At 42.9% G+C, this 25,862-nt stretch overlaps 1 protein-coding gene across 2 annotated transcripts in view; it reads right to left on the bottom strand.

Moving 5' to 3' along the window:
• The window catches only part of PDSS1 (decaprenyl diphosphate synthase subunit 1), a 57,473-nt gene that overhangs the window by 10,253 nt on the left and 21,358 nt on the right, over positions 1-25,862 (bottom strand). For both annotated transcript variants that reach the window (XM_082258809.1, XM_082258810.1), the window contains exons 4-10: positions 25,119-25,249; positions 22,293-22,434; positions 18,517-18,628; positions 12,200-12,309; positions 9,292-9,372; positions 6,971-7,084; positions 1,063-1,143 (exon numbers count right to left, since the gene is read on the bottom strand). In XM_082258809.1, coding sequence (XP_082114935.1) covers positions 1,063-1,143; positions 6,971-7,084; positions 9,292-9,372; positions 12,200-12,309; positions 18,517-18,628; positions 22,293-22,434; positions 25,119-25,249 — 771 coding nt within the window. The remainder of the gene's footprint in view (positions 1-1,062; positions 1,144-6,970; positions 7,085-9,291; positions 9,373-12,199; positions 12,310-18,516; positions 18,629-22,292; positions 22,435-25,118; positions 25,250-25,862) is intronic.

Below are 25,862 nucleotides of genomic sequence, written 5' to 3'. Positions count from 1 at the left end.
CTTTTCGCCACCAGGCTTCAGTGATGTAAGTTTGCAAGGTGGCACCTTGGTCGTCAGTGCACACGTTTACAAAATTCTACAAGGTAGATGTGTTGGCATCTTCGGATGCCTCTTTTGGCCGCAAGGATTTGCAGGCTGCTGTTTAAAAGAGATCTTTTTTTCTCTTTGAGGGTGTATGTTTTTTCTAGGTGAGCTCCAGTTGTTCCTGGTTGAGCTCCTTGTTATCTGGTTGGCTACGTTTAGCCTTTGGGGGAATTACATTCTTCTTTGTGTTGTTTTTCCCACCCCTCATGAAAATACTGCTTTGGGACGTCCCAATGGCTAAGATATGAAGCTGCGTCTGTCAATGAACGATAGAGAAACTGGATTTTTGACTTACCGTAAAATCCTTTTCTCTGAAGTTTATTGACAGACGCAGCACCTGCCCCTCTAATTATGAGTGAAATGGGGTTGTTGTCTTCTAAACACTGCTTGAAATGAAACTGAGGGCTTTAACAGAGTGTGTGGGTTTATGCCTGCAGCGACAGCCCCATAGGCGTGGTGAAAGCTTTTTCCTGCCTAGTGTTCTATTCCTGAAGGGAGTAGCATAACCCAATGGCTAATAAGATGTAAAGCTGCGTCTGTCAATGAACTTCGGAGAAAAAAGTTAAAAATCCAGTTTTTCTACAGCCTTCTTTTCTCTTACAATGGACCTGTTTCAATGTATTTCAAGCGGTGAGCCTAGCAGGATAAAAGATGCATTGATTGACAGAAGTGGAAAGCTCTAAGTAGCTGAAAATTGACAAAACTGCAAATTAAAAGTTGAAAAATAGGCCCTATATTCATGCTTGTTCTGGGTCAGCAACTTAAAGGGCAAGACAACAGCCAGGCAAGGTCAGCAACGATGTTTCTCTTAAGGCAAGTTTACTTTAAAAATGGACGGATAAGGGGAAACCCACAGGTTACATATTAATGACAGCTATCTATGGTCTTAGCCAGGTAGGTCTGTTCAGGGATTAGCCTTGCAGATCTCATACCATATAATGGTAAACACAAAGTGGTGACTTGGAGCGGAGTTCTTACCTGACAGACATACTGCCACGCTCGTTCAACATCTCCTGGCAAACTGAATCTTCTCATTATCAGGGCGTTCAGCTCTGGAAACTACAGCCAAAGCAAACAATGAGATACAGTAATTATCTTCATGTTTCCAGAGAAAAAAAAAACATCTGTTCTGTGTAATCATCCTCCTGCCAATATCATTAACTCAGTTTATAGGTATTTCAAGGCTATTGGCCTAAAATGTATCTCATCAGATTTTACTACTCAGAAGACAAGGCATGTCTGGGCAGATAGGGTTACACTCAGACTATTGATTTCTCTACACATTCTAGTATGTCAATAATTGACCGTACAGCGTGCCCATTCACATGCACATCACCCGCCTTTACTAACTGCCATTGCCACAGTGTAGGGACTGGTGTCATCACAACATCTATGGTCAGAGTCTGGGGAAGGGGTCTCCAGACTTTCTAAACAAAAAGCCAGTATACTGTCCTTCAGCCATAAGGAGGGGGCAGACTGTGGCCACTGGGAGTAAAAAATATCCTGACATCAGTGGGGATAAAATGCCTCATCTTTGGTAGCAGCGAGAGGAATTGTGCCCAATCATTGCTGTCATTGGGAGGAATTGGGTCTTATCATTGGTGTCATTGGGCCCCATCACTGGTATCATCAGGAGGAATAGTGTCCCATTATTGGTGTCATTGGGAGGAATTGTGGCGTCATTGGGAGGAATTGTGTCCATTCATTGGTGTCATTTGGTGGAATTGTGCCTCATCATTGGTGTCAGTGGGGGGAATTGTGCCCTATTGTTGGAATCTGTAAATAAAATAGGGCCCCAAGGGCTAGATGAAAGCAAGCAAAGGGCTGCCCAAACTACACCAACAGCCATGGCAACTGTGTACAGCAGTCTTTTTTAACCATGGTGCCTTTAGCTTTCTTCAGGGGTGCCTTGGCAAAATGCCTAAAAATTGCCTCAAAACTGTATACAAGCCTGCCTTTTAGTTACACAAAGCCACAGGTTTTAATTGTGCACCATTACGACCTTCTAGCCCCCGACGTCCTAACAACCAGTGACCTCCCCTGCCCCTCAAACGCTGGGGGTCACGTTAGCTGAGTGATGGAGAAAAACTGAGGGAGAAGAGAAACATTGGAATACTAGTCAGTACCAGTGTGCAAAAGTGTATTGGATTTGAAAGAATAAATCACCTCTAACGTTGGGTGTCGTACATGTGTGGATGTTGACGTATTATGTAAAACTATTAGAATCATTTTTTAAATTTTGGAATGGGGTGCCTCAAGACTCCATAATTTTAAAGGGTGCCTTGACTGAAAAAAAAAAAAAAAAAAAAAAAAAAGGTTAAACACTAGTGTAGAGGATGGAGGCACTACGCCATCCCTAACATCCATGGTAGGTGTTAAGGTCACCACAACACCACATACAGCCATGGTCACAGTGTAAGGGCTGGAGCTACCATGCCTCAACTCACTACCATGGTCCTAGTCTAGGAGCTGAAGCCACAATAAAATCACTAACAGCCAAGGTCACAGTGTAGCGCTAGAGTCACCGCACCATCACAGTGTAGAGGATGGAGGCACAACACTATCTTTATTATCCATGATAGGATCTAAAGCCACCACAACACCACCTACAGCCAACAGCACCTCACAGGGTAAGGGCTGAAGTCACCACACGAAAAACCTGCACCAAAAAAAACGCATGTGCAAAACGCAACACTTTTTTGGTGCAGGTCCATTGAAGTCTATTATACACAATCTGCTGCGGGAAAAGTCCCCGACCCTTTCTAAAAACGCACCGACTTAAAAACGCATACATGTGAAAGTGTACCATAGTAAACCATGTTAAAATGGACTGTAGTGCATTTTTGCAAAGAGTAAGATTTTGTTTCTACATAGAGCTAGAGCAGTGTTTCTCAACTCTGGTCCTCAGGGCACACTAACAGGCCAGATTTTAAGTATTACCTTGGGGAGATGCAGAATAGAATACTGCAATCACTGAGCAACAAATGATATCACCTGTGATGTATTTCAGTCTTCTTGAAAACCTGGCCTGTTAGTGTGCCCTGAGGACCAGAGTTGAGAAACACTGAGCTAGAGCCTAACCGCCACATTTCAAATGTACTAAGTGTGGGCTCCCATCCAACTTTGGCCTTTCCCACTCCTCCTACTGCATCCTTCATTATATAATATTATTTTTAAATCTAACTTCCCTATAACAGCCACAGCAGATGTGCAGACCTGGGAACTCAAGCACATAGATCACCACTTGAGTGTCTGAGAATTACAAGATAATATCAGGTGATGTAAATCTCCCTCGTTTATCAAAGACTGACATACAACTTTTGGGTGGACTGACCCTTTAAAGTAGGGATCTCCAAACTACGGCCCTCCAGCTGTTGCAGACCTACATGTCAAATGAGGCATTGTAAAATTCTGATATTCACAGACATGACTAGGCATGGGAATTGTAGTTCTTGAACAACTGGAAGGCCATAGTTTGGAGACCCCTGCTTTAAAGGAAACCTGTACTGCCTGACCTTCCGCTTCAGTAATTTACTTACTGGGAATAAGCATACAGATTAGAAAAAACACAGGAAGGTCAAAACTCCTATTTTGCATTCTTGTCCATGTCAGTGCCTCGAGGGAATGAACCCAATGGATCACCAAGACAGCCAGGTAACTAGCATGTTCAGGAGGAAAGGTCAGCAGTGGCAGCCTCCATAATCTCCAAATACAAGTCATCTTTATGAAAGCATGCAAATTTGCAAATGTTTCTGTTGTAAGGCTACGTTACAAAAAACAGTAATATTGCGGGGTTAGGGGAACCATGCAAACACTGAAGTTACTGTAGGAATCTGGAACAATCTCAAGTGTCAGGTAGCTGATGAATCCATAAATGTACAGCTGATGCCTCTCGGTCTCATATACTGTGCTCTAGACCAAGAGTTTAGTAGCAAGCCACGCCTCCTGATGTCAAATTGAGAGACGAAACCCAAACGCGTAGGGGCGAGCGGTTCTCTCAGCTCGCTGAGCCTATACATGGATACCATTGGCAGTTTCCTGCAGAGTGGCCAGCGGCAGTTATAATAATTACAGGCAGGTGATCCCTGGGTGTCAGGGAGGCTCCTAAAGCAGAAGTACAGCCAAATACCTTAAATTCTCCCCTGCAATCATTAATGTGAGTGGAGTTCAGCCTTTTGAATCAAAATTAACAAATTCTGTTTTTCTACCTTTATTTTGCAGCTTTCAGTGCCGTCACATGACTTCAATTCCTCTTCCTGCTGAGTCCAAGAGCAGCAAGTGGGTGTGGTTACTGAAAGCTAGTGACATCCCTTCCAGGGAGGGGCACTGTTCCTGTCTAGCCAGTGGGCTTATACAGAATGGGAAGAGCTGATCATAGGTTCCCGCCCAGTGTTCTCTCATCAGTAAGGATGCATTGTACATCCTTATTCATGAGAAAATGAAGAAATAATTCACACAGAACACAGGAGGGGGGAGGGGAAGAGGTGCAGTGTACAGTATAGCTGTGCTGGGGTTTGAATGAAGACTACCATAGGGGAAGGAAGCTGGACACGGGGGAACTGTCGGTAGCTGGAAGTGCTCTGGGGTCTCATCTCACAATGATCATAGTACAGGCAACCACAATAAGTCTACGTTTCCACTAGTGCGACTTTTCGACACACAAAGTCGCATGACAAGTCACAGCCCATTGATTTCAACACCACCCAATTCCATCTATGCAAATTTGAAAAGGTACCTGAACTACTTTGATGCAACTTTTGATGTGACTTTGATCCAGAAAGTGTAAAGTTGAGCCGGAGAAGGAATCGGCCGCTGGCGGAAGTGTCACCATAGAGACTGCGAGGACCAGATGGTCCCCGCAAGTGTCTCTGACTCTAGGAGGCCCAGGCGCGACGTGATGACGTCATGCCCAGCCTGGCAGTTTTCAATACTGCACTGATCTCGGCTGAATAGCTGAGATCCTTTTTGTTTTCTTTTTTTTTTTTTTTTAAGCTTTCTAGCCTGTAGGAGAGATCTGAGGTCTTATTGACCCCTGACCTCCCTATGAAGAGGACCTGTCATTCACTATTCCTATTACAAGGGATGTTTACATTCCTTGTAATAGGAATGAAAGTGATAAAAAAAAAAATAATTAAAGGGAAAGTGTAAAAATAAAAATAAAAGAAAGAATTAAAATAAAAAAAAAATGTAAAGTGCCCTGTCCCCACGTGCTAGCACGCGGAAGTGAACATATGCGTTCGTCGCGGCCACATATTTAAACAGCGTACAATCCATACATGCAAGGTATCACCGCGAACGTTCGAGCGAGAACAATTCTAGCCCAAGACCTCCACTGTAACTCTAAACTGGTAACCTGTAAACATTTTTAAAACGTCGCCTATAGAGATTTTTAAGTCCTGAAGTTTGGCCTCATTCCACGAGTGTGCGCAATTTTAAAACATGACAGGTTAGGTATCTATTTACTCGGCATAACATCATCTTTCACATTATACAAAAGAATTGGGCTAACTTTAGTGTTTTAATTCATAAAAGTTTTTTTTTTTAAAAAAAAACATGTTTGAAAAATTTCTGCGCAAATACCGTGTGACATAAAAAGTTGCAAAGACCGCCATTTTATTCCCTAGGGTCTCTGCTTAAAAAAAATATATATAAAGTTTGGGGGTTCCGAGTAATTTTCTAGCAAAAAAAAATGATGATTTTTACACGTAGGCACAGAGTATCAGAAATCGTGCGGTATGGAAGTGGTTAAAGACATTTTTGCGTGATGATATCTCTCTCTGCTTTATACACATGTTGACCTCCAACTGGTCTGTGTAAAAAGAAACAGCATTAAGGACACCTAGCCATGCACAAAAGAGCTGTGGAAAGCTTTCTTTTGATCCCTTTTGTCATAAGCCATAAGAGGTCAACTACATATGGTGAGTCTGGACCCATCGGGGTTGGGGCACGGTGCACATGGAGTGGAATAGCACTGCATTGTCACTTTAAGTGCCGGTTCACATTTGTGCGATCACAGAGATTGCATGTAATTCCGAGCGCACTGCTCCTAAAATTACATGCGATCTCTGCGCAGTGCAAATTTCAGCTATACAGTTTGTATGGCTGAATTTGCGCCGCAATCGCACCTAACTCGCACAGGACCCATTTTTTAATACGCAGCAGAATCGGATCGCATGGTGGTTCACACTAGTGCAATCTTGCAGATCGCACTGCGATATGCGATCTCAACTGGGGGTGTCGTTTACTTTTAATTGACACCCCCTGCGTATCGCATATGGAAGTGTGAACTGCCAGGGGTGCGGATGCGATGCGGGAACACGCTGTATATTCGCAGCATTCCCGCATTGCACAAATGTGAACGGGCACTAAGAGCACTGGCCTCGATTATGACAGGATGTGATTGATCTATACACCAATCAATTTTTTTGATGAAAACTGCACTTGCTTATCACAATGGACTTTCTTGTTTATAAAAAATAATATTCATTAAACATTCAGAGTCACGGATTGCACTTTATTTCAGGCACTGGCACTTTTCAGCACATTTTACTTGAATATTTGTGTCAAATATTTTATTTATTTAATACTTTCATTACTTATTTAGGCAAGTTTTTGGATATATCCAGCACATGTGGATGTTAAAAAGAGTAGCGTAATTTATAATACTTGTCTCTTACAAATGAATGCCTCTGCATTGAGAGAGTGCAGCTGCCTTTAGCGTGTTGCTAATCAAAATTGTGAAGGTGTTATAATATTAGCTCAAGATCAATATAACTTAGCGATATAGATTACAGAAAACAACAACTAAAAGCTTGATGCAAAACAGGCTACTGTATACTAAAAAAAAAAAAAGCACTGGCAGTATCTGTTTTAACCAATTTTTTACCTGTTGACAAGCAAATAAAACTGGACCGGTCGCCAGTCCCAACTTCAGATCTGCAGCTGTCGGTTTCCCCAGTTGGCTAGCACAAGATGTAAAATCTAATATGTCATCGATAAGCTGAAAGATAAGGAAACACTGCGATTAAGGGAATATTTTTCCAGCATAACATGAACTAATGCTTAAAAAATATTAAAGCGTATCAATATTGTAAATGTAAAATTATATACCAATTTCAATAATTTGTAGCATGCTCCTGTTTATCTGAGTGATCTTGACATTTGTAAACTTGCTCTGGGAAGATCCCCACAGGTTTACTTCCTTAAATTCTCTGACACATTCATGCTGCCCTGAGTAGGCACTGCTGGGTCACAAATTTCACAGAGCCTGCCTTCTGAATGACAGCTGTGCTGAGAGATTCAGTACAGGAATCCCTGCTTGCTGCAAGCAAGGTACCATGGGATATGTAGTCCTTAGAGATCAAAAGTAAGCAGCAAAGGAGAAGCTGCAAAGCATGTAGGGAATCCGGGAAGTTTTGGAAAATGGTGGTCAGCAGGCAGGAAGCACTCATAATAAGAAAGGATATTTTTCAAGTAAGCTTACAGTATATTGGAGTGTCAAAAAAAACTATTGTTTGTATTGCTATTTTAATGATGATGCTATAAAATGAAAGTGTGTACTATGCCCACAGAACTCATTTAACCATGTGCTGTTTGGCCAGCTGTCTTCTGAGAGCAGGTGGTGCTAGTTTGCACCCTCTAAACTGCTCCTTGAAATTTGTGTATTTCTATGAAACTAAGCTGTAACATATCACATGCGTTATCCCCAAATTTGGAGAGGTGTGTAAAGTGTAATGAGTTTTTGGGTGTAGGGCTCCTTTCACATTGGTGGGCTTTTGCCATGCTAAAACTCACTTTTCCAGCTTGACAAAAAGTGTATGAAAACTATTTCCCCTTAAATCCTATGTAACTGTTCATATCACTCTGCTGCTGGTGGGGTGGACTGCGTTTTAAAAAGTCCTACATGGTGCATCTTTGGTGCAGTTTTTGAAAAGCGAACCTTCCATTGCAAATCAGTGGGAACGCATCAAAAACGCACCATGTCTGCATTGTTGGTGCGTTTTTTTAATCACGTCCATGTATCACAGATGCATGCTGGGAGTCCAGAAACTATAAAGCGCACAAAAAAATGCATTGAAAGCATGTTAAAAATGCATACTACGTTTTTAGGCGCAACAGTGTGAAAGGTCCCTAATTCTAAATATGCCCACGTTATGTGGTAGAAAAATTCTATTACTTGACATTTTTGTGAAAAACAAATAATTTTCCCTCTTCAATTTCCAAAAAAGAATCAGTTTGCCTCTTAAAATATACTTTTGGGTGTTTTCTTTTCAAAATGTAGTTATTTTATGGGCGTTTCTACTGTCTTGAAACTTCAGGGCCTCCAAAATGTGATAGGTATTCAGGAAATAAATGTGTAATTTATGCTCCTTGAAAGCCTGAAGGTGCTCCTTAGGTGCCCCTCTATGTGGCTAGGCTGTAAAAGTCTCAGATAGGTGGTATGCACATACCTTGGAGGAGCAGCAGAATGCATTTGGGGTGCAATTGTAAATATGCATATACTGTGTGTTAGAAACATCTTAATTTACAAATCTGTAAAATGCAAAAAAAAATGTATTTTCATTTTCTTTCTTCATTGCCCAAAAACATTCAGCAAAAAATTTGATTTTCAAAAAAAGATTCACCACCCCCCTCTAAATATATTAGAGGGTTTGCTTTCCAAAATGTGGTCATTTTATGGGTCCATGTCACTTTAGGGTCTCAACAAAAGTGACCGTTTGTCAGGAAATCAAATGCATTTATGCCCCTTGAAAGTATTGGATTTTGGGCCTCTCTAGGCAGTGAAAAAGTCTCATTTTGTGATAAGAATACCCATGCTGTGTGTGACAAATATTTTGCTAAAATGACAACCTTGTGAAAAAAAAATTTTTTTTACTTTCTTAATTTACCAAAAATTGTGGCAAATAAAATGCATCCTACTAAATACCTTGTAGCATCCACTTTCCAGAAAGTTGTACTTTTCTAGAGTTTTTGTACTATTCTGGCATTTTAGGGCCTCAAGAAATGAACCCAGCCCCCTCTCAAGTACAACACCACAAAACAAATTAACTGGCATCAGCTTAAAATTAATTTGTGGTTTCTGTAGGGACAGAATAATGTGAGCTCCACTAGAACAGGGAGCGACGTGAATGGCTGCCTAATACGTTATGTTTGGAAATTTCCTGAAATGGGCTTTAATAATCACATAGTGAGGAGCAGAACACCTACCTGGAAGGCGATACCTATATTTCTGCCATACTGGTAGGCTATCTCATGGACCTTTGGATCAGGACATCCTAAGATTGACACCTAGAAGAACACAGGAAACCACAGTGAGAGTTGCCATCTACAGTTTTCCAGGACTAACTCTACAGATACCCTGGACTAACTCTCCACTCCTAACAAACTTAAAGGATTTCAGTAATAAAAAAAAAAAAGTCTGCTTGCATTGCACTTAGAAGTAAATTAAAATGTACTTCCCTTTCCCAGTCTGGAATGTAAGGGGGGGGGGCTTTAATATACAATTTAATAGCCTTATTATTACATTATTCTGTGCTAAAGTTAATGTATTTCATTATTATTATTTTTTTTGATAGAGTAGGGAAAGGTTAGCGCCCATCAGGTTTCTGTTGCCCTCTGTCCCTGCTAGGGAGATTCACTCCTCTACTTATCACCAGGACTAAAAATGACGGGATAGCCAACATTTTACTTTCGTCACTATAACAAGAAGTTGTGGAAATTCCTCCAATAATGATACCTGTCTAGGTGACAACTGTCAAATTTCCTTTCACGTCCTATATCTCTGGGAAAGTAAAATCTTACCAATGGGACAATGACAGCAACAATAAATCAACCTGACAAGGGTTCGAACCATTGCCCACTCTTTACAATTGGCTTTAGGTGCACTTTGAAAAGAGCTCCTATTCTTAAAATAAAATTATCAAGAAAAAAAAAAAAAGGGGAAACGTTTTTCTTAGCCTGGCTGTCATTCTGGCAGGAAAAACTTTAAAGGATAAGTTCACCTTTGGAACATGTTACATGTTCCACCTGTTTTTACTGTAACATGTTCCAGCATCTCCCCTCCATTTCCCCCTGCCTGCTGCCTCTCCCCGCACCCACTGTCCCAATTTGATCACAGCTCAGCCATGCGGGGCTACACCCATATCACTGTCATTCATTCAGTTTCCTGTGAATGAATGCCTACAAGTACTGTCAGCCATTGCGGCTGACAGCTTGTAGTTCACAATGAGCTACGAGGGCGCTGGTGAACGCTCTCGTAATCCAATAATCTTTCTGTTCTCCGGTAACTGCCTGCCCATAAGAGGTACGAGAAGACAGCTATGCTGAGAGTCTGCAAGCTTCTTAGAAAGAAAAATAATAAATTCACAATTATTTTAAAGCGGTAGTATACCGCTTTTTGCGACTTTTAACTACAGGTAAGCCTAGAATAAGGCTTACCTGTAGGTACAATTAATATCTCCTAAACCTGCACGGTTTAGGAGATATTTTCACTGCATGCAGCCGCTCACATGAGCGGCGCATGCGCTCTGAAGGTCCGGCGGACCTTCAGCGTTCCTTGCCGGGAACGTGCCGAAAAATGACTCCCGTGCGCATGTGTGACGTCATCGCGGCTCCGGCCAATCACAGCACCGGAGCCGCCGAACCCGGAAGAGACACCGAGGGATCATGTCAGCTCCCACAGCGGTGTCCGGGGGTCCGTGTCGGGGTTTTCGTTCTAAGGTAAGTAACTCATAATGAGCTAGTATGCGATGCATACTAGCTTATTATGCCTTTGTCTTGCAGGGTTTTTTATTTTTTTTTAAGTATACAACCGCTTTAACGGCAAAAAAATTGTGAATTAGTTTTTTTTTTTTAAAGGCGAACTTATCCTTTTAAGTCAGCAGCCCAGAACAAGTATGCAAATATAGACGTGCAACTTTTCTTTGATGTTTCTAATCTGTACACCAGTTTTGAGCAAGTATCTCAAACTATTGGAAGTCATTAGGACAGTCAGTTGACCAGTATTTTCAAAAGAGGTTAGCAATGGTAACCTGCAGGTTGGGCCCATGACAGGTTTCCTTTAATTGCAGAAACCCATTGCAACCAATCTGAATTTAATTTGTACGAATATGATTTCAGCATAGCAAACATTGGCTGCTAGGGGTTCCTGCTACATGGATTGGAACTGAAGAATTCTTCAATGAATAAAGGCCCGTACACACTATAAGAAAATCGGAAGGGAAATTTCGTCCGACGAACGATCTGCCGATTTTCGGATTGTTAGTACAGTGCTTTCGACAGCCGATTACGGATTTTCGGACGACAAAAACTGGATGTGCAGGCTATAAAATTTTTATTGTTCGTCAACACAACGTCCGATTTTCGCTTAATTAGTACAGTTTTCGTCTGAAAAAAATCTTAAGAGCAAGACTAGGCATGCTCAGAAACGAAAGAACACATACAAAGCAATTCAACACGACATCACTTCTGAAGTAGAATTCTGTCGTACGGGAAATTTCGTATGAAAGTAACCTCTTCACTTTCGAAACGAGACTATCATGCAACAAAAAACGGACAACAGATCGTTCGATAATCTGATCGTGTGTACGGGGCTTAAAGCAGAATATTATGTGTATAATTATATGAAGGGCTGTACCAACATCTATGAAATGGTACCCTGCTATTTCTTCTAAATAACATTATGTAAACCAAAGATCCTGAGTATTGTCAGTGAACAAAGCTGCTGTCTAAAGCTGGATACACATTATACAACTTTTGTTGTTAGATTTCCTTTAGATTTACCTTCAACTATGTAGTGCAAGGGCTTGCCTGACTGCATACAAATTGAAAGTGTTTAGAATTGACCTCATATTATATTGGTTTTGGTAAATCTAAAGGAAAAAATCTAAAGACAATTGTATAGTGTATGGCCCATTAGAGAAATCATTAATAGTTTTTGAATTTTTTGTAAGCTCTTGAATACTCGCAAATAGTATAAAATTTATAAATGGCTTTAAATGTTGGGTCTAAACTGAGAACATCCTCAAATCTTCCCTGTAATTATAAGGCTGAGAGATCTATCTATGGCAATCAGCATACATTCCATATAGCTATATAAAATGAGGAACGTACATACTGCTTTACAGCTGTTGGCAATAAGACTTGCTGTCTTCTTAAAAGTCTTTTCGAGGTAGTGAGCAAATCTTTCGTTTTCATTCTCTTTGGAGCCCAGCTGAAGGAATTCACCTGAAGGACAAATAAAACATTAAGTGAAATCTTCTACATAAGAAGTCAATAGATAGAAACTTTTTCAGGAAGAAACAAATGTTTAGATATACACTAGAATACATGTCTTAAAAGATTTTTTTATCATAACATTTGGAATTAGATCTCTTTTGAAAGACTAAATACACTGTGTGGTTAACCACATCCCGCCTGGCCTATAGCAAAATGATGGCTGGGCGGTGGTTTCATTATCCTGTGCGTCATAGGACGTCCAGCAGGATGAGGCCTGCATTGATCGGTAGTACGGTGTGTCATTCTGACACACTGCATCTCTGATCTCGGTAAAGAGCCTATGATGTCCAATCACAGCTGATCACATTGTAACCAGGAAGTGTTGGTTATGGACTTTTCCTCTATTCGCACTGATAAGGCGTGACTAGAGAGCCAATAAGTGGCTCTCCTGACAGGGGGGGGGGGTCAGCACTGATAATCAGTTCATTGATTATCAGTATAGACCCATCAAGGATGCCCACAAGTGCCCATCAGGGATGTCTGTCAGTGCTTCCTCATCAGTGCTGTTTATCAGTGCCAATCAGTGTCACCCATCAGTGCCTGTCAGTGAAGGAGAAAACTTACTCATTTACAAAATTTTATAACAAAGAAAAACTTTTTTTTTTTTTTTCAAAATTTTTCGGTAATTTTTTATTTGTTTAGCAAAAATAAAAAACCCAGTGGTCATCAAATTCCACAAAAAAGAAAGCTCTATTTATGGAGGGTAAAAATGATAAAAATGTCATATGGGTACAGTGCTGCATGACCGAGCAATTGTCATTCACAGTGCGACAGCGCTGAAAGCTGAAAATTGGCCTGGGCAGGAAGGGGGTGAAAGTGCCCTGTAATTGGTTAAATAGGTATCAAGCAAGTAAGGTGATGCCTGGCCTTCCATTATGACATCAGTGCATCTCCCATGTTTTTAATTGACAGGTTCAGTTTTAGGCCAGCCAAATGCTTGATGATGGTCAGATACTGACTTATGAATTAGAAATGGTTACTTTGTTTTTACCATGGTTTTCTTTTGCACTGGATTGAATCTAGTTAAAGTGTATGTCAAAGCATATCTCTGTGATACCTGTACAATTTACCACTTTAAAATCGATGCTGAAAAATGACAGAAGTCTAGCATGCTCATACCTTCCAGTTTGATATGACAAAACAGGAGTGGATTTACTAAAGGTAAATAGACTGTGCACTTTGCAAGTGCACTCATTTTCCCCAGAGCTTAGGTAATGTTAGGGATGCCAAAGATCATCACCCGAAAATAGTTTTATCAGTATTTTGCAGATAGAAAAAAAAAGGTGTCAATAATGGCTGCCGTAGAACATGCGCAGTTTTGCCGTGTTCACAGTGCGGTTTTTACAGGTCATGCAATTAAAAAAATGAATCAAAAAACGCAACACGGATGCGTTTTTGAGGTTTTTTTGTGAGTTTTCAATGCATTTCAAAAGCGAGGGAGGGAGGTGCGTTTTTGGTGTGAAGGCATACAAAGAATTTAAAGGGATGCATTTTTCTTGAACTTTTCTTGCCCCCCCCCCTTTTATTTTTAACGCAAAAGCGCTTCAAAAAATGCTCAGTGTGTAAACAGCCAATCGTCTAAAAGGTGCTGATAATGGTGGAAAATAAATTCATATTCATTTAAAATTCATGATATTAATAAAAAAATGTAATATAAATACAAATATATATTTTCCCTTCCGCTCATTGACAGACACAGCTCCATATTCTTCACCACAGGGACGTCCCAATGCAGTGCCAAACATGGAGTGGGAAAAACAAACCCAAGGCTAAATACAAGCCAATCCAGGTAATAGTAGCTCAACTAGAACAGGAGCCCAACCTGAAATACACCCTCAAGAGGGAAAAAACAGACCCTCTAAAATGCAGCCTGTAATACTTTGCAGCCAAAGGAGGCATCCGCAGATGCCAAAACATCCACTCTGTAAAACTTTGAAAAAGTACGCACCGACGACCAAGTGGCCGCTGTGCACACCTGCACCACTGACGCCTGACGGAAAGCCCAAGAAGCACTATTTGCAATGACTGCCATTTTATTCTCCAGAGTCTTTGCTAAAAAAAATATATATAATATTTGGGGGTTCTAAGTAATTTTCTAGCAGAAAATACTGATTTTAACTTGTGAACAAAATATGTCAGAAATAGGCTTGGTCCTTAAGTGGTTAAGAAAAGAGATCTCCCATATGTTTTCAAAGGAAGGTTTTTGAAGAACCGACAGAACCAGGCTCAAATACTACAGTAGCAAAGGAGAACGTACAGAGAGTAAAATGACAAACCCCTTGAAGGTATGTACCCACCAATGAATGAGAAGTCAAAAAGGTCTTTGAAAAAAAAAAAAAAGACTGCCAAGGCAGACACTTGGCTTTTCACGGTGCTCAAGCCAGTTTCTGATCAACACACCGTTGAAGAAAGGCTTCAACCTGAGCCATCGAAAAGGAACTAGGATGGACTCCTCGAACCTCACACCAGGATAGGTACGCCTTCTATGTCAAATGATAAAGCTTTCGAGATGTAGATTTCCTCACCTTCAACAATCACAGAGCCAGTTAAGCCCCTGTCCTTCAGCACCTGACAACAGCCAGGCCGTCAAAGCCAGCGACCGTGAAACAGGATGGAAGATCAGCCCTTGAGACAACAGATCGTCCTGGAGAGGAAGCTTCCAGGGGACATCGATGACCAGTCACACCAGGTCGGAGTACCAAGACAGGCGAGGCCAGTCAGTGATCGGAATCCCCACCTGCACAGACCAGTTCATGGCCTGAATCCAGAATTGGACAAACTTGCCTTCTTCCTGAGAACTGTGACAGGGTATGAATAACCCCCCCCCCCCCCCCCCCACAGGTGCACAGTGGAAGGAATGAACTCTTCCAGAGGACAAGAACAGAATTCTATCTTGGAACCAAACACAATCACCTCATGGACCCACTGGTCGCTGACCCAAGAGGTTCACGGCCCTGGAACCAACAAAGACATTCCCCACCCCAGATATGAATGGGGGCAAACCTTCATGCCAAAGGGGCCTCCTAAGCAGGTCTGGAAAAGCCTGCTCTCTGATTGTCAGACCAAGGCCGCTAGAAACCTCCCGAAGAGGCTTTGAGGGGCTTGGAACCTTTTTTGAACTGGCCATCCTCCATGGTCAGACGCAAAAGTGTCGCCCACACCTTCAGTGTCTGAGACACCAGAAAAGAGGCCAAAACAGGCCGCTATAAGGCAGCAACCATACTAACAGGTAACGGGCCTTAGAGATTCTGCCCACCCGTCACCCGGCGTCCTAAAAGCCAGGGATACTACCACTGGAAACATGGTTGCCTTAGTCAACCTGGAAATAGGGGAACCCACAGTGGGTGGGACCGTCCACTTCCTCAGAATCGACTCCTGAAAGGGATACTGAACAGCAAAGCGTCTTGGGACCAGCAAGGGTCGTATTGGATGCACCCAGCACCTATAGACACAATTGTAAAAATAAGCTAGATAAGAGATCACCATAACCGCACGGGACAGCTTGTGAGAGTGACAAGCGGAACAGATATGTCCGCAGCAGCCTCAGTTGCATTCTGCAACATAAATGGCTCCTGCACGGACTCAATCAGTGCATCCTACCAGCGATTTTTTGTGCAGCGCAGCAGCCATGGAGGAATCATCCTCACTGTCAGATGGGTCAGGGAAACACTGATTCAGACCTCGTAGGGTGGTCCCATCTGCAATGACCAAACAGATGCAGGATCTGATAAGACAGGAGAGGGCAGGGGGCGAATTTCCTAAGCCAATGCCCTCCTTACCCCTCACAGGGGGTCGGCAACTCAAGCCCCCCCCCCAACAGGGGTGCCGACTAAGGCCTGCAAAAAAGAGGGAGGGGCCCCTGACAGGACCCCGGAAGGGGGTCCCCCGCAGGCGCCCTCTCCAGGAAGCCCACAGAGGAGGTCGCAAACAGAACCCCCTAAGGAGGGCCGCTCGCTGCCGATGCGGGAAGAACCGCAGACAGGCTACCCCCACAGTGTCCACTAGGAAAGGTGGATGTCCCACAGTACCATAGCAGCTAAACCTGCCTGGGACCCTGTTCTCCTCCCCCAGAGTCGCTCTACCAGAAGGGGACGGCCTAAATTTTTCAACCGCGCAGCCCGGTAGGCGGCAAAGCCGTGACCTACGGTTTCGGCCACCCAACCGCGGGAGCGCGATCTGTGCGAAACACACTATTAGCCTGGAGAGCGGAGGAGAGACAGATGTCCCGGGGTACAAAGGCAGCTTCAGCCGCGGCAACTGAAGCCGCCCCATCCAAGGTCCAGCTAGTAGGCCGCGGCCTAAATTTTCAGCCTGCCTGACTGCTTGGTACTTGGGCCCACGGATCCCGGGCCACCCGCCCACCAGCTGTCCCAGGGGGGATCAAAAGACGACCACCCACCCCATAGCAAGCCCACTGAGGGCGACAGTGCGCCCGCAGGCATCAAGGCCAGGGGGACCCACAACCTATGCATCAGCCACCCCCACCATGAGCACGGGCAGGTAAGCCAGCTCAATGCCACCCAAGGAAGAGGAGAAGGGGGGGGGGGGGGTGGGGGGAGAGAAACCCTGGAGGGATCGACCACCCCAGGGAGTACCCGCACCCCTCACCACATCCAGGGAAGGAGAGGAGGGGGCCCTTACTTACCAAACCAGGGAAGTGTGTGGGTTACACTCCCAAGACAGGAACCTCCTGGCCACCGAAGTGGGGGAGCTGTTGGCCAGATGGAACGCTGCGACTCAGGTTGTAAGGGACCTTGCAAGACGTTTAACTCATGGGCCAGCCACCATCCAGTGGGGCTATGTTTCGGCTGACCAAGCTCAGAGCTATGGTCTGCGCGAGCTCTGGCCAGGCATAGGTGACCACTGGAATTTCAATAGTCCAGCAAGTTGCTCAGCCCGGTAGTTTCTAAAAGAACTCCACAGAAAAAAAACAGCAAGAAATCCAAAAAAGAAAAAGCAAATAAATAGACAAAAAAGCCAGGACCTAGGGCCTGGCAGGGAGACTAGGTCATACTCCTAAACTAGGCAAACAAAAAGTGAGTATCTCTAAGCAGAGAGAGGGATTATGCCAGCCAAGTACGGCCCATGGGGCGTAGCCAAGCTTTTTTGTTGTCTGCCTAGTTCTACTCCTGTAGAGAGCAGCATAACCCTATAGTGGCGAATATGGAGCGGTGTCTGTCAATGAACAGAAGAGAAATAGCATTTTTGCTTGCACATAATTGGATGATGGAAATCAGCAGAGCTCAATTACATTTGTGTACAGTCTATTCGCCTTTAGTAAATCCACCCTAGTGCTTTCAGCTATGGGTTTCTAAGTACAGGGTGTCAGCCCTACCTACTTAACGAAGAACTAAAAGGCAAAACTTTTTTTCCCCCATTTTGCATAAGGGTAAGGGAGGGTGTTAACCCGTCAGTATTTTGTTTTTTGCCATTGAGATATTTCCCTTTACTTCCCGTCCCATAGCCAAAAAAGGAAGTAAGAGGAAAACCCTGGTAGTCACCAGAACTAGTGTCCCCATTGGAAGATATAAAATACTGGATGTACCTGCTGCACACTGCTTTACCATTTAAAGCAAACTTTGCAATAGAATATAGGGATATTTAGTTCACACATATTGAAAAACATGTGTAAGCTGGCCAACTGCATCAAAGTAATCCCCCTTTAGCCAGTCCTACTCTGCTTTGCCTCTGCAAATGTTACTGTGGACACAACGCCAAGCTGGGGCAGAGCTACATGGTTTAGGTCTGGCTACTGAAACAAGATATATCTGTAGTTCATCCGGTATTTTTAGTGTTAAGATGTGGTCAGACCCCTTTAGCACCTGGTAGATTTTATGCGTGTACAAGCCATTGAGATCTGAGCACAGGTATATCTTGTACCTATTGGAAGATATCTACTCTATTTTCTTTCACTTTCCATGATAATGTTAAAAATGACAAATAGAGAAGGTGAATCTCCCTAACAGGAGCACAAACAGTAATAAAAACCTGACAGCTGTTCTAATCCCTCTCCACTCTAAAAAATGCCTTTGGTTTATGATAGATTCCAAAGAACACAGCCCTCTCCGTGACCCCCCCCCCCCCCCCCAACTTGTCAGCATTGTACTTATGTAGCTTTTTAGTTTGCAGCTAAAATCAAATGTAGATCAGACTTACCTCGTACCAAATCCTCAATGACCTGAGATAACACAGAGATTACAGTGGTGTTACCAATTTTTGCCAAGGCCACAGAAGCTGCCGACAGTATGTAGTCTCCAGCAAGGACAGCCTTAAACACAAAACAAATGTCAGGTTAGAAGTGGCAGAAAAATGAAACATATTTACTGTGTAACACTATCACTTCCAAAGCACACAAGCAGAATTAGAGATATTGCTACTAGCAACCATTTTTTTTTTTATTTACTTGAAAGGAAACCTTTCTGGTTAATACAGAGAAGGAACGCTCCATTGTTAGTCTAGATTTTATCCATAGTTATTCATTCCTTGAGCCTTGACTTCAGTCCATTTAGCAGTGTTCATCCTCTGACACTTACCCCCTTGAACTAAATGAATACTTTAAAGTGGAGCTGCATCTAAAAAGGGAAAGCTCCGATTGTTCCCACGCGCCCCACATTTGGCACTTTTTGGGGGGGAGCATACCTAGTATTACCCACTTCTGGGTAATACTAGGTACCGATTGGCGAACTATGACATTTCTGGCACCTCCTCTTCCCCCTCTGCTTCTTTCTGGGACACACACAGGTCCCAGAAGACGGCAGCAATTCACAAAAGCGCAGCACGACTCACGCAAGCCGGCGCCCAAAGTTGATTGACGAATTGGCTCAGGGTGCAGACTTAACGGGATCCCTGGACAGGCAAGTGTCCTTATATTAAAAGTCAGTAGCTACAGTATTTGTAGCTGCTGACTTTATTTTTTTTTTTTTTAAAGAGTGTACCTACTTTTTAAAGTGGTTCTAAAGCAAAAATCCTTTTAATTTAAAGCATTCTTTAAAGGGTAAAAAAAACCTTCCACTATATACAGTATCTCACAAAAGTGAGTACACCCCTCACATTTTTGTAAATATTTTATTATATCTTTTCATGTCACAACACTGAAGAAATTACACTTTAGTCCCGGTTCACACTTGTGCGATGCGGGAAGGCTGCGAATATGCATCGTGTTCCCGCATAGCAAACGCACATCTGGCAGTTCACACTGCCATATGCGATACGCAGGGGGTGTCAATTAAATGTTAACGACACCCCCAGTTTGATCGCATATCGCAGTGTGATCTGACAGTTCGCACAGGATCGGATCGCACAAGTGTGAACCACTGTGCGATCCGATCCTGATGCGGCTGGAAAAAAGGGTCCTGTGCGTCTTTTGTGTGGGTGCAGTGCGAATTCAGCCATACAAAGTGTATGGCTGAATTTGCATCCGCACATCCGATCGCGTGTAATGAAGGAGCAGTGCGCTCCGAATTACATGCAATCGCCGCACTCGCAAAAGTGTGAACCGGCCCTGACTACAATGTAAAGTAGTGAGTGTACAGCTTGTATAACAGTGTACATTTTCTGTCCCCTCAAAATAACAACATAGCCATTAATGTCTAAACTGCTGGCAACAAAAGTGAGTGCACCCCTAAGTGAAAATGTCTAAATTGGGCCCAGAGTGCCAATATTTTGTGTGGCCACCATTATTTTGGAGTCCTCTTCCACTCCTCCTTGACGACATCATGGAGCTGGTGGATGTTAGAGACCTTGCACGCCTCCCTCTTCTGCTTCAGGATGCCCCACAGATGCTCAATAGGGTTCAGGTCTGGAGACATGCTTAGCCAGTCCATCACCTTATCCTCAGCTTCTTTAGCAAGGCAGTGGTCATCTTGGAGTTGTGTTTGGGGTTATGTTGGAATACTGCCCTGTGGCCCAGTCTCCGAAGGAAGGGGATCATGCTCTGCTTCAGTATGTCACAGTACATGTTGGCATTCATGGTTCCCTCAATGAACTGTAGCTCCCCAGTGCCAGCAGCACTCATGCAGCCCCAGACAAGGACACTCCCAGCACCATGCTTGACTGAAGGCAAGACACACTTCTCTTTGTACTCCTCACCTTGTTGCTGCCATACACGCTTGACACCACCTGAACCAAATAAGTTTGTCTTGGTCTTATCAGACCACAGGACATGGTTCTAGTAATCCATGTCCTTAGTCTGCTTGTCTTCAGCAAACTGTTTGCAGGCTTTCTTGTGCATCATCTTAAGAGGCTTCCTTCTGGGACGACAGCCATGCAGACCAATTTGACGCAGTGTGCGGTGTATGGTCTGAGCACTGACAGGCTGACTCCCCACCCCTTCAACCTCTGCAGCAATGCTGGCAGCACTCATACATCTATTTCCCAAAGACAACCTCTGGATATGACGCTAAGCATGTGCACTCAAATTCTTTGGTCGACTATGGCGAGTCCTGTTATGAGTGGAACCCGTCCTGTTAAACTGCTGGTCTTGGCCAACGTGCTGCAGCTCAGTTTCAGGGTATTGGCAAGCTTCTTATAGCCTAGGCCATTTTTATGTAGAGCAACAATTCTTTTTTTCAGATCCTCAGAGAGTTCTTTGCCATGAGGTGCCATGTTGAACTTCCAGTGACCAGTATGAGAGAGTGAGATAACACTAAATTTAACACACCTGCTCCCCATTCATGCCTGAGACCTTGTAAAACTAACGAGTCACATGACACAGGGGAGGTAAAATGGCTAATGGGCCCAATTTGGACATTTTCACTTAGGGGTGTACTCACTTTTGTTGCCAGCAGTTTAGACAATAATGGCTGTGTTGAGTTATTTTGAGGGGACAGCAAATTTACACTGTTATACGAGCTGTACCCTTACTACTTTACATTGTAGCAAAGTGTCATATCTTCAGTGATATCATATAAAAAGATATAATAAAATATTTACAAAAATGTGAGGGATGTACCCATTTTTGTGAGATACTGTATGTCCCCCCCTCCCACACTTAAACCTAAACACTTACCCAAGTCCTCTATTCATTTAGTGTTGTGCCTGGCTGCAGCCCTGCTCTCCTATCATCTTCTCTCACAGGCAGCAGCAAGAGCCACTGCTGTCAGTAACATCCTGTGAGGAGGAAGTGGGGGGGCATGGCCGAGCTGCACTGTGTGCCCATGGACTTACACAGCACGGTTTAGGAGCACGCCCGTACATGTGGTCCCATAGCACATGGCTTGCTATGGGGAACACACAGGTGAGGATGAGCACAGAGCCCCAGCAGGGGATTCCGGAAGAGGAGGTAAGAGACTGTTCTGTGCAATACCTTTAGAGGTATAGCCAGCAGCAGTAATCGTACTCTGATGGTGTGGAAACCTTCCACTGTCAGAATACAATAGTGCAGTAGGAGGGATTGCCCCATCAATGCCGACTGTGTTGATGGGGGAATAGAGCAATATTCTCTCCTTCAACCATGTGGTTGATAGAAAGAAAACTGCATAATTTATGGCCAGCCTTATAGCCCGTACACGCGATCCGAAAATCGGACAAAAAATACCGCAATCGTACAACAATCAGATCACTAGTACAGAGCTTTCGAGAGCCGATCCCAACAGTTCATCCGATATTAACGGACAAGCACGAACATTTTTCTCGTACAATACTAGATGTCCAAAAGTACAATACAAATACACTACAACATATTACATCACCGATTTTTCATTCTGCCGTACGATAATTTTCATAACTCTCCATTTTCGATATATATCAAGCATGCAAAAAAAAAAAATCATATCGTGTGTGCGGGCCATTAGAATCATATCTGTGAATTTTAGCCTCTCTTCAAAAAGAATTTTCCAGCAATAATAAAAGGTCCAGTGCTGTGTGTTCAGCAGATAGATTTACAATAACTGTCTGGTGTTTAAACTCATGATACATCAGAACATACATCTCACCTTTCTTTCTCCCCATATCTGATTGACAGTCTTCTTTCCTCTCCGGGAATCAGAACCATCAATGACATCATCATGTACTAAACTAGCGGTGTGGATCATCTCAGCAATAACAGCAATGGAGCGCTGGGCAGGGTGCATCTCCCTGGACACAAACAGAGAATATTCACTGAATGGGATGAGTCTTTGGAAGATACTGCGGGGATGAAATCACCGCTTTAGTTTACCTCTCAAAAGGCTGCATTGACAGCAGTGGAGCCAAACTTAAAGGTGGGCTAAAAAGCGCTGAGACACTTGGGGCTCATTTACTAAAACTGAAGTGCAAAATCTGGTGCAGCTGCACATGGTAGCCAATCGGCTTATAACTTTAGCTTGATCAGTTAAGCTTTGCCAAAAAAAAAAAACCTGGAAGCGGATTGATTTCAATGCGGAACTGCACCAGATTTTGCACTCTCCAGTTTTAGTAAATCAACCCCTTGCTGTCAAAGTAGCAAATAGCTATTTGGTGTTTCAGTCCACTAGAATAAATCTATATATTTCACTCATGAGTGACCTGAATTTTCAGTATTTCATTTCTGTATATATATAGTTAAATAGTTATCTGGTTGTAAGAAAACACAAGTCCATCTAGTTCAACCAATAAAAAGGAAAACAAAAATCAAAACAATCCCATATACACAAATGTTCTACCCACAGTTGATCCAGAGGAAGGCAAAAAACCCCAGCAAAACGTGATCCAGTTTGTTCCAGCAGGGCAACAAGATTCCTTCCTGAACCCCAAGAGGCAATATAAAGAATCTTTTCTTGTATACAAGGTAAGAAACTTTGTAAAAGTACTAACAACTGTGCATTAGGTCAGTTTTTCTCATACTGCACCCTCACTGGTCAGTGGCATCCAACTAACTGGACTGTGATAGCCTGAGCCGGGACCCTCAAACATTTATCATAAGTCATTTTTTATCATACCGAATCCTTTTTCTATACCATAATCATGACAGTTACTGTGACCTAATGTTACCTGTAAGCCTGATACTCATTGTCAAAATCTATTGGGGTTGCAAACCACTCTTCTACCCATGTGCCAAATCTCTCAGCTTTACCTGCTCACTTTGCCTTCTGAGTTTCTCTTCCTTGCCCTCCAGGTCTCTGTGCTGAAGTCTCTTTGCTGTGAATTCCCCCCCCCCCCCCCAGATCTAAATACCAGGCTACTCTACTAATGTATATACAGTAATAGTGTGAGGAAAGACTGGGGTTTCCTGTACTGTGATATATTGAGTCACCATTTTCTTTACATTCCAAGGGCTGCCACAGGATTATGGTAGCACCAGTGGTATGCTTACCACACTTTAGAAAAGGTAAATTAGGGTGAGGTTAACTTTTTTTTTTAACGCGGTAAATCTCCAAATGTGGGAACTTGGTGTTAAAACAAGGAGGCTAGAAGAAACATTGCTGGTACTTCATATTTGTGTCCACAGGACAGAAGGAGAAGGGGATTCTCTCCAATGAATACAGACAGCAAAAAAAAAAAAAAAATCCATGCCCTATTTAAAAATGGCTTTAGATACACCTTAAAAGAGACACATAAAATTGTTTTAAATTAGCATTTGACATAGCAAATACTGCATGCAAGCAGTACTCTTTTCAGTGCACACCATAGAAAACAAAGCATTTTGTCTAATTTGCATTGTCTATACCAGTGATGGCAAACCTTGGCAGCCCAGATGTTTTGGAATTACATTTGCCACGATGCTCAACTACACTGCAGAGTGCACGAACATCATGAGAAATATAGTTTAAAAACATCTGGGGTGCCAAGGTTCGCCATCATTGGTCTATACATTGGGGCTGCACTGCAAATATCTGTCAACGCAGCCTCAACTATTCTGGTGTGAACGCAGGGCTCGACAAATTCCAGGCGCCAGGGTGACTAGGAAATGTGTCCATTCACTGTTGGTACCAGATGTGAGCAATTTGTGATTCTGAATTTCCAGGTAGGGGGGCACACATGCATGCGCCTACCCAGCTGTGTTCTCACTGGCTCCATTACATGCCAAACACCCAGTCTGGCCAATGATTCCTGGACGGGACCCGCCAATCATCAGAGTGAGTGACAGGCGAAAGATCTGTGGGGGATGTGCCGGTTCTTGTCTTCCTGCAAAGCAGGGAGACAAAAACTGGCACATCCCTTAGTAGAAATTGTGCACAGTGCAGTTACATTACACATACTAGGCACACAGTTAACCCTTTGATTGCCCCAGATGTTAACCCCTTCCTACCCAGTGTCAGTACAGTGGCAGCAGATTTTATTAGCACTGATCACCGTATTAGTGTCACTGGTGATGTCAGTTAGCCAGCATCAGAATGCCTTCCGTACTACAAGTCGCTGCCATTACTACTATAAAAAAAAAAATTCCAGTATATATACTGTTATTTGTAGATGCTATAATTTTCATGCAAACCAATATACACTTGTTGGGATTTTTTTTTTTTTACAAAAGTCGTAGCAGAATACGTTTTGTCCTAAATTTGTGAAGAAATGTGTTTTTTGGGATGTGTTTTTCTTCAAAATAGTCACCCTTTTTTTGTTTATAGTGCAAAAAATAAAAATACCCAGTGGTGATCAAATACCACCAAAAGAAAGCTCTATTTGTGTGGAAAAAAAATCATAAATTTCATTTGTACAGTGTTGCATGACCGTACAATTGTCAGTTAAAGAAGTGCAGCTGGCTCCTGCATTCATAGCAGATTTGTCAAGCCCTGTGTGAATGAACCCCGAATGAACCCCAAAACAAACACAAAGCCATTCAAGATAACGAATTGTTAACTTACCGACAATTATTGTGATGTGTGTTACACGCTCGTGCCATTAACACAACCAGCATCGGTCTCAATGCTTTCCCTTTCCCATCAAAATAATACTCGCACATGTCCTTCAGCTCCTGGGTTGTTATGAGCAGCTCCTATACTTGAGACAAGAGAATCTTAAGTACGAGGATGGAGAGATGAAAAGCAAGTAGACAAATTAGATTTCATTCTAAAACGTAATACATTTCTGCAGGATAGAACTACACAATGAGTAGTAATGGTTTTATTAGAAGATTTGCTGATATGTTTGTTCTTAGTCTAGATGCCTGCAAGCAGATCTGCCTGGTCTAGGAATAATCACTCAATTCCAGAATCCTTGCAATAATTATTAGCCATGTATTCTCCTCAGACTCGACTCAGCTTCTCGATTTGCAAACCAGCTCAATCATCACTAACACAAAAAATAATCTAAGAATCTTTTTTTTTTTATTTACATTGTATGCATTTACATTGTTCCAACAACATCTGCAAAGTATACCGAACTGTTCATGTCAGCCTCTTGTCTTGTAAAAAAAATCTTACACTCTAATATCCCTTTGACGGGTTAGTCCCCATTCACATTGGTGTGACTTGCGATTTGACAGTTTAAAATTTAATGACAAGTGGCACCTTATTTGTGCCTATGGAACCGTTTAAATTGGTGCGACTCTGATCTGCACCGATTTGAAAAAGGTTCCTGCACTATTTTTTAGCGATTTCATGTGCAAC

The sequence above is a fragment of the Pelophylax lessonae genome (assembly GCF_965119305.1).
Source record: "Pelophylax lessonae genome assembly, chromosome: 5".
Classification (NCBI taxonomy): Eukaryota; Metazoa; Chordata; class Amphibia; order Anura; family Ranidae; genus Pelophylax; species Pelophylax lessonae.
The sequence above is the reverse complement of the archived record's forward strand: the minus strand, read 5'-3'. Positions and strand labels throughout refer to the sequence as shown.